At 37.6% G+C, this 9,492-nt stretch overlaps 1 protein-coding gene across 1 annotated transcript in view; it reads right to left on the bottom strand.

The window, feature by feature from the left end:
• LOC123985376 (scavenger receptor cysteine-rich type 1 protein M160-like) overlaps window positions 1-9,492 on the bottom strand; it is a 42,872-nt gene that overhangs the window by 4,402 nt on the left and 28,978 nt on the right. The window contains exon 11 of the mRNA XM_046072853.1: window positions 6-317. Coding sequence (XP_045928809.1) covers window positions 6-317 — 312 coding nt within the window. The remainder of the gene's footprint in view (window positions 1-5; window positions 318-9,492) is intronic.

Genomic DNA, 9,492 nt, shown 5'->3' on the forward strand with positions numbered 1-9,492 from the left:
CCTACCTGAGCAGGTGAGTTCAACAGCTTTGCCAGATGAGCAGGTGTCTCTAGCTGAGCCTGAGCTGTCAATCTGACAATCCAGGAGAGCAGACTCATGGCCTTCACACTGGAACTCTTTGGTCCACACTGGCACTCGCATTTGTCTATAAACAGTCCCCTGGAGGACTGAAGGAGCCCCACAGCCAAGCTCCCTACAGACCACCTCTGCATCCTGCTGGTTAAAGTCATCTTCACACACTGAGGACCACGACTGGTTAGACTTCACGTCCAGTCTGCCTGAACACAGACTAGTCCCATTAACCAGCCTGACAGACTCTGAAGAGGGTGAGAGACACAGAAAGACAGACTAGAGTTTATAGGGCATGGCAAAATAAAACATTACAATATAATGAAGTGGTCCTACAGTGTATGCCAGTCATAATGCCATAATGTCAGTCCTTGTTTGTCTGTGCATGTTTTTGAGCACTCTTCCTCTGTTAATGCAGTTTTTCAGCATTTTCCAGATAATTCAGACTTTGTCTCTTACCATTTCACATCTGTTGTGTCAACTTGAAAGACGTCATAGTTTACCTCAAACTGAGTGCTTTTTGGGATGCACAATTTGGGGGAATACGTCTGACACTTTTTGTAACTTGTTCCAATGTAACTTGTAATTCTAATGCTATAACTAACAATGACGCATGGATTGGCCAGGTGTACAGAGGTGAGAAAGAAGGCAAGCTCTGACATGTCTCTCAAGCTCTCTTTGTTAGTTCCTTATGCCACTACTTCTGTTTTTCTTATTCCTGTTCAGATTCAAGATTCAGCATATCCCGCCCAGCTTTCCACCCCAGCTTCAAGTGACCATTTAGAACAGACATGAGTTCCCTTGGTGGCCAAACAACACTGTAAATTTCAAACATACCAGCCTTAATAAAGGTCTAAGCAGTTCATATAGACTTCACCATATAGGACAACCTGCAGAGGTACAACAAGGCCATTTTGACAGTCTGAACTGCTACAGCAGTCACAAACACAACAAAATTATGTAACATGGCAAGGTGAAAAGACTGGCTAATGATTCTAAACCAGGACATCACAAAAAATATTCACAATATTCACTGATAGCCTGTGATGAATTATTTCTTCTTCAAACAAAGTCATCAACAACTCAACCAAGCTTGTTTCCACATGTAGATCACTTTTAATGGAGACTAGTGGAAGCAGGCCAATTCCGCCACAGTCCCCTACTGGTAGCTGCTGGGAGATCAGTATCGAATGTTTGAAGTCATGAACCTCCAGCAACAAGCCCACTTATTTACCATTTAGAATTTCATTATCGGAATGACTGTATACTTGAGTCCAATGGAAACCACTGATTAACTCACCAGTTCATTCTTACTGTAGGTTTTATCACTTACTGTATTCTTGGCCATAAAGTGTACTGCTACAGCATTTCAGCAATGCAAGAAACTCAGACCAAAGCAAAATGAATGCACCGTGGGTTTAAACTTTTTAGAACGGTGAACCAGGCTCGTATTCTATGGGACTCTCAGGCCAAACGAAGCGGATCACTAGGCGGACATTTGAATATCCGAAGCGCAATTCCTAAAAGTGAACAACTACAACATTTTCTTTACGAATCAACTTTTTATGCCTATCAGAGACATGGTTGCATGAAAACTCTGGTCGGGGTGGAGGTGTGTTATTTTATGTCAAGGATTATATAAGTTGTAAGCAAATTCAATGGTCCTGTGTTAATGACTTAGAATGTATCGGTCTTGAATGAACTCTCTCAGCCCAAATGTCATTCACTGTGATTGTAATACATAGACCACCATCTGCAGAAAACGTGTTCTATGATAAGTTGAATATCCGTCTTAAAGAGTTTGATACTAACAATGAGATAATTTTATTAGGAGATTTTAATATAAACTGGAATGATAAAGCAAAAAGGAAAGAGATAAAACATGTAATAAGTAATTTTGCCGACTAGGATTACCAGTTCCTCAGAAACACTCATTGATCTGGTCTTTACTAACAGACCAGAAAGAATAAAGAAATCATATAATCTGGTTACAGGTTTATCTGACACCAATATGATTTTGATTCTAAGAAAACTCACAAAACGGAGATTTAATTTATCAGCAAACATTATAAAGTTCCTAATGGACAATTAACTAATCTTGGAATTCCAATTAAAAAAATAAATTGGAATGAGCAACATGTAAATACAAATTTGATTCATAACTGTAATAGATTGATGTGTGAACTTCAAACAACTATACAAAGTTTTATGAGGAAAGTGAAATACAAACCAGGCAAAAGAAATTATTTTCCGTGGTAGAATGAAAACATAAGGACACTCATGAAACAAAGGGACCAGGCTCTTAAGATGGCTCTCAGGAACAAAGTGGAACATGAGAAGCGTCTATTTATCTCACTGAGAAATAAAGTCATAAAAGAGCCTAGAAAGGCAAAAGCGACATTCTTTATTAATGCTAGAAGTGAAGCAAAGGGGAATAGTAAAGAAATCTGTCAGAATCTAAAGAAATTAACTGGGAAATCCAATACCGTTAATAAAAAAATCGAATTAAATGTAGAAGGAAACGTCATCCATGATTCAAGTAAAGTGGCAACAGCATTTAATGCTTATTTCATTGATTCTATAAAAACTCAGAATTCCTGTGAATTGAAATATTCTGTCACTTCTCTAAATACTAATGCTCCCATTTTAACTTTTAGAGAAGTGACGAATACCAAAGAGTGCACGATTATTTCCTCTTTAAATTGTTCAAGGGCAAAGGATACATATGGAATGGACACAATATTTATTCAAAATATTATAAATATACACCAGTGTATAAATCAGGTGATCTTATGACTATTAGTAATTATAGACCCATCTGTATCCTTCCGTCAATATCAAAAATTGCCGAAAAATGGATCTCCGAACAGATAATATCGCATTTAAATGCTACGTCTTTTTCATTACATCCTCTGCAATTTGGCTTTCGAAAATATCATTCCACTGAAACAGCTAATTGTTTTCTTTTGAAAAAAGGCTAAAATGGACCAAGGACGTGTAGTTGGGGCAGTCTTCCTTAATTTGAAGAAAGCCTTTGATACAGTAAATCATGAGGTTTTAATAACCAAGTTATCAAAGTTTAATTTTTCATCCAGTGTCATCAAATGGATACAATCGTACCTTTTAGATAGATAACAATGTGTTCGCATAGACCATAAAATTTCCCAAATGACTGATAATGACTTAGGTCTACCTCAAGGTTCAACCTTGGGTCCTCTGTTGTTCTATCTGTATATTAATGACCTACCTGAAGTTTGTCCTTCTGCAGTAACTGTTCAGATGTACGCTGATGATACGGTTATATATGTACATGCAAAAAACAAGAAGCAAGCTGCTAAGGAACTATCAGCTTCTATGGTCAATATAACAAACTCTTGTTTACATCTTAATACCAGCAAAACTGTATGCACGTTCTTTTCAAAATCTGCAAATAAAGATCCAGACCCAGAGGTTACTGTAGCAGCACTCACAACACTGTCAGTTGTGAGTGAGTTTAAGTATTTAGGTATAATATTACTGACAACTGACATTTAAATCTCAAGTTTAAAACGTTTTGGTAAATTTTCACATTAGAAGTAATTTAAATACAGAGGCCTCAAAGTTGTACATCAATGTCATGATATGGTCACATATGAACTACTGTATGACCAGCAGGACGCAGACAGGAAGGACTGCATTACAGTCAATAGAAACAGTTTATAAGCGGGCTTTGAAAACAATGGATAATAAGTCAAATTCATTTCATCGTTGTAACATTTTAAAGAAGCATGTTTTTTTTAAAATGGGAAAATAGGGTCAAATTTGCTGATATCTTGCTTGTGTATAAAATGTTCCATGGTTTAGCCCCCCCCTCCACACACTCTCCACTCTCCTACCAGAGCTACTTCCAGAGGTTCCTTACAACAGTCAGTCTTTTCCTACTGAGCAGCGCATACCTGGAATACGATACCTACAGAACTAAGAAACATTTCTTCTCTTAGCACCTTTTCAAAAGCTATAAAACAGTGGTTACTGGACAATCAAGTATGTTGTCATAATGTGCAGTAATGCTTTTGTAATTGTTTTTATATATTCCTGTACTCGCATGTCGAGGTATATATGTATCTATTTTTTTTAATGTTTTATCCATGCTGCTGTGTTGTCTGCTTATGATTTTAAGTGCATGTTTTGTTTTTTTTAATGTTGTCTGTATGCCATGTTTTAACGTTCTTATAACATCAACCTGCCAGGGACTCCAGATGAAAATTAGCCTGCATGGCTAAATCTGGCTCATTTACATTTGGGCCTTGTCTTTATGTTCATTAATGTGCACTGTCCCTTTTAACTTAAATGTGAAAAAGGTAGGTAAATCTTTCCTGGGGATTATTATGTAATAATAATAATATTTTCTTTCTTATACACACAATTGGTCTGGGGTGTGTTTCCGAAAAGCATCGCTGCTAGCTACGGTAGGAATTTTCTTGGTTGGAACTATGCGGTTGCAACGCAACTGTTTGCCAAAACCCTTGTTCAGGCTATGGAGGTAACTAAGTTGGTAAATTTCATGTTACAAACCATCGTTAAGCGACGCAGGCATTCCCCGAAACCATAGTTCCAACGAACTGTATGTAAGTTGCATAATTTGAGCTTCAGCTCCTGAACTGTGGTTAGAAGCTTCGGTCCTGGTGACTACGGCACAGATAGAAGAAAATGCAGTCTTAGGAGGTGGATTTAATGTGTTTTAAGCAGGGAATGTTAGATAATCTTGCTGTACAAACATATTTAAGGTGAAGTTTTTTTAATGTAGTTGTAAAAGTACATTTTCAATGTATTTGTCGGGGGAGTTTGCATGTTCTCCCCGTGTCTGCGTGGGTTCTCTCCTGGTGCTCCGGCTTCCTCCCACCATCCAAAGACATGTGGAGTAGGTTGATTGGTGACTCTAAATTGTCCTTAGGGGTGTGAGTGTGAGCGTGAGTGGTTGTTCGTCTATGTGTGGCCCTGCGATGGACTGGTGACCTGTCCAGGGTGTATCCCGCCTTGCGCCTTGTTTTTTGGCTATAGATTGCGTTACCTGAGCAGGTGATCCCCAAAACGGTAGCAGGAATCGTGGTCCTTTTTGTCAAACATTTCCTCAGTCTAGATTTAGAGTTTAGACAGGATTGTGGGATGCTCCATCGAGATGAAGATGTAGGTGATCTTGACGAAGCCCGAACCACAGAACCACAGTCCAGCTGTCTACAAACTTCATCTGCTAACTTCAGGTCCCAGCCATGGTCATCCACTTCTCTCCAAACTCCCTGGCGCTTCACCTGCACCAAACCAGAACAGCGGCTGGATCCTCCCAGCAAGCGGATTTCATCAATCTCTGAATGCAGGTAAGAGTTTCATTAGTGAAATAATCTCTTGTGTAAATTTTGAAATATTTCTACTTTCTCTGTTTACCTTTTAAAGTGTGATCTTCCACTCTCTGGAGACCTGGAGAGAATCATGAAAAAAAACATTAAGTGTCATTGGAATTTGTCCTGCTCTGGACAGGAGAAGCACCCCTTCCCAGTTTTCTAAGGTTTTATGATCTAACCAAGCCATCAAAACGCATCAAGGGCTCACAGACTCATGGTTCAAAAATCAATCTGACCCAAACTATATTCACTTTCAGCAGAGAATAAGAGAGAGGAAGGGAATGTGAAGCAACATCCCAGTGTGGAAGAAGTATTTAGATCCTTAAAAAACAAACTCCATTAGAATTGTGTTATTATTATAACAGGCACATTAAAATATAAATGTCACGTTAATTCACACAGCTATGTACTTCTACTCCACTTCAACTAGGAGGTATTGAGAGAGTTCCTTCTATTTTATAAGTGCATCAATATTTCAGTTTAAATAAAATTGACTCTTTGCTTAGTCCGACAACCTGTCGGACCTGTCAGACTTTTATCACGGTGCTGCCACCACTGTGTCTTACTGCACTCCCCGGAGAAATATTTTATAATTTTTGGAAAAAGCTACTTCAGAAAGAAGCAGACCGTTTTGCATTATACATTTGAAGATTTTATTCTGGCTGTCAAACTGACATGAAAAAAATAAAGATAGAAGCTTAAGCCTGTTAACATTACCGATCAGAGAGTAAAAGTGAACCACCATATTACCTGAGTATTGAGACAAAGGACAACGATATTAAGGATTAACACTGTTCCTGTACAGCTGGGAAGGTCTCTATTCACTATTACAATCACTAAAAAGCAGAACAGCAGGACTTTATTACGTTACATTCAGTAGTAAGTTAGCTAGCATTAGCTAACATTACATTACATTAGGAACAGCCAACGTTTTTCTGGATTTGTTTTAGGTTTTGGAAAGAGAATAAATCGTACTTCTCCTTTCAACATTTTTGAGTAGCGACTATTACACGTGACCCAGGAACAATGTTTGACCATATCTTGGAAAAATACAGCAAAAAAAGGTAGAAAACGACTCCTTCTTCATCTCAGTTAGAGAGAGAGAGTCCTATACTGTGATGTGATTGGCCAGCTGCGAATTCGGGGCGTGGCTTAGGGAAGGGTCAGTTCTGGAATTCTTTTGAAGAAACATTTAATTTTTGTTTTTTACTTTTATTTATTTTAATATTTGAGGACTTGTTTTTTCAGTTCCAAATTTTAAGTTGTTTTTTTTAATCAAAGCTCATTTTTGTTCACTTTCAATTACTTATTTTTTTCAGTTTCAGACTTTTGGCACCGATGTTGCGTAGAGGCCGTGGCTTCAAAAGAGAGGAGAGTGGCTTCAACTGAGATGGACATGGAATCATGAGTGACAGCCAAACAAAGAAGGCAGAAGAATCTCCTCAGTCATGTTGCCTTCAGGAAATGTAGCCAAGCCACTGTGACTTAGTGCTTTCTATCCACCACCTACCCCGCGACCCTGTACGCAGGATAAGCGGTTGACGATGGATGGATGGATCCACCATCAATGTGTGATTGGCAGGAAACAAACTGATACCAGTGACAAAGTTCAATTTTAAAAGCTGTTTCAGACAACACGTAGCACTAGTTACACTATAAGAGCAATACACTGTGCCAGATTGTGCTGTTCAGCAGCGACACTTGAATGGAGTTCTCCTACTGTAGCACTGCATTATGGGAAGACCATATTCATGCATGCCACCATTTCACTCTCCTCTCATTGACACCCATGCAATGCATGACGCTTGTAGGGGCATTTCTACCGGACTTTGTAGTTGCTTAGGAGATAACATATTTTGACCATCCTGCTTCTGCAAAACTGATCTAAAACTGAATAACAGATCTGAAACTAAAAAAAAAGTGAAGTTCTAAGGAAAAAGACTTTTGATTCTGAAAACGTAAAATGTGGAACTGAAAAAAACAAGTCCTCAAATGTATAAAAGTGAAAAATTTAAATGAATAATTTATTTAAAAATATTCCAGAATTAAATCAAAATTTTATGTAAACTGTCAAAAAGTGGTACAGTTATTTTAAGGTTTGAATAAATGGTTTTTCAATTTTCAATTTATTTATTTTTTTTTCAGATTAGCAAAATCTTTGGACCTGATTTAGCTCCATACACTGAATCATTCATAATATGAGGGTCAAAGCTGTGTCTTCACAAGGAAGAAAAAACTGTGGATTGTACTTTTATGAGCACCAATTTGAGACATCTTGGCCAGTCATTGTTTCTTTTAAGGCCCATTTGAGGATTAAGCGTTGGTTTTAGTATTAAAGTGGGATTAAAAAATTGGGAGTGGAAGTTTTGACCTCTTCTAACTTTCATCAGAGGCATCAAACAACACATTACAAAGAACATTTAAATTAGATGTGCATGAAAAAAAGGAGATATATATAATTTCATCCTATAGTTTCATCACGGCTCTCTAGAGATGTCTGATGTCCAAGCTCTCTTTCTTAGCCTCACTTCCTGAAATTTCTTATATTTTCTTACCTTGCTTGATTTTAATTTAAAATATTGGTTAAAATAAATGCCACTCAGTCCAAACTGTGAGCAGCTGTCAGTGGGGTTAAAGAGACGGAAGTCCTACCTGAGCTCCAGAGCAACATGAAAACCACCAGTACGTGATCCATGTCCAGTTGGTGTGTTGTCCACACAAACCTGTCACTCTAGCTTCCTCATTTACCGGCTTAAATTCATACTCTGTTACAGCTCTCAATGCTCGTCAGATGTGCAGTTTCCTCTTCATCTTTAAACTTCCTTATCAGGCTCCGTGTCATTTCTTGCTTAAATGACTCTTTGGCATTTGTCAACAGAAAGCTAATTGATAACATGATAATGGTATACTGACATATGTTCCCTCATGATGTTTTTACTTATAAAAACATTTTCATTAGTTACATTTACTGCAGCACCATTTAATTACTGGAACCAGACTGTGTTCTGCTCTCTGGGGAGCCTGAAGGGGTTTAATATTTTAATTATCACTTTATCCCATTTAAAAGTGTTGTAGGCCTGCGTAGAATGTTTTTACAGTATCACATCACCATAGATTTAGTTCATTTGCACTGATTGCCAGTTTCTTCTTTACTTACAAGATGCCATGTCACAGTACATTAGTAAAGTTTGCTGTCAGGGCCCCGAGGCTCTGGAACAGCCTGCCTGAGGAAATCAGGTCGGCTGAGTCAGTGAACTCTTTTAAGTCCCTTCTTAAAACATACTTTTATAGGAGAGCCTTTCCCGATCTTATTTGACTTTATTTTATCCCTTTTATTTTATTCTATTTTACTAATTTTATATTTATCTTAAACGTGTATTTTAGTCTTTTCAATGTTTTCTTGCTTTTATCTTGTATTATTTTTTGTATTATTGTCTCTTGGGTATTATTGTCTTTACACTTTTTAAAGCACTTTGTAACTTGTTTTTGAAAAGTGCTCTACAAATAAGGATTATTATTATAAAGTCACCTGCAGCTTCATCCTTCTACCACAATCTCTTTGTAAAACCTGTATCACTTTAATTCACTGTAACTTTTTGTAATGGAACATGCATTTTAAAATGCTAGATTTTTTTTATTTCTCTGTTAAAATTAAAGTGATAAACTTTGCCTGATTTTGGTTATTTATGGCTTCAGGGTGTGACAGTTAACTCAGAATAGGAAGGCCTGGGCTGCATGTCTTCAGAGAAAAACAGGAACCTATGGTATAGAACATATTTCTAGCAAAGAAGTATGTGCGACAGACCTTCCCTTTTCTCTTATGTAGACCCACAAGCCCATTTGCAAATGTGACATAAACTTACTCAAAGACAGTTTTGGTTTTTCATCCTTATTTTATAAGGACCCTAAACAGGGGAGATAGCAGAGTTAGCAGCGACCAAGGACAACAGAGCTGAGAGAAATTTAGGCAAAAAAGAAGTGATTCAGCTACACTGCAAGAGACATATTGTTGTTTTAAACTGTTTTAGCTCAGTAAAATCTACAA

This window comes from Micropterus dolomieu, linkage group LG17, assembly GCF_021292245.1.
Source record: "Micropterus dolomieu isolate WLL.071019.BEF.003 ecotype Adirondacks linkage group LG17, ASM2129224v1, whole genome shotgun sequence".
Lineage (NCBI taxonomy): Eukaryota > Metazoa > Chordata > Actinopteri > Centrarchiformes > Centrarchidae > Micropterus > Micropterus dolomieu.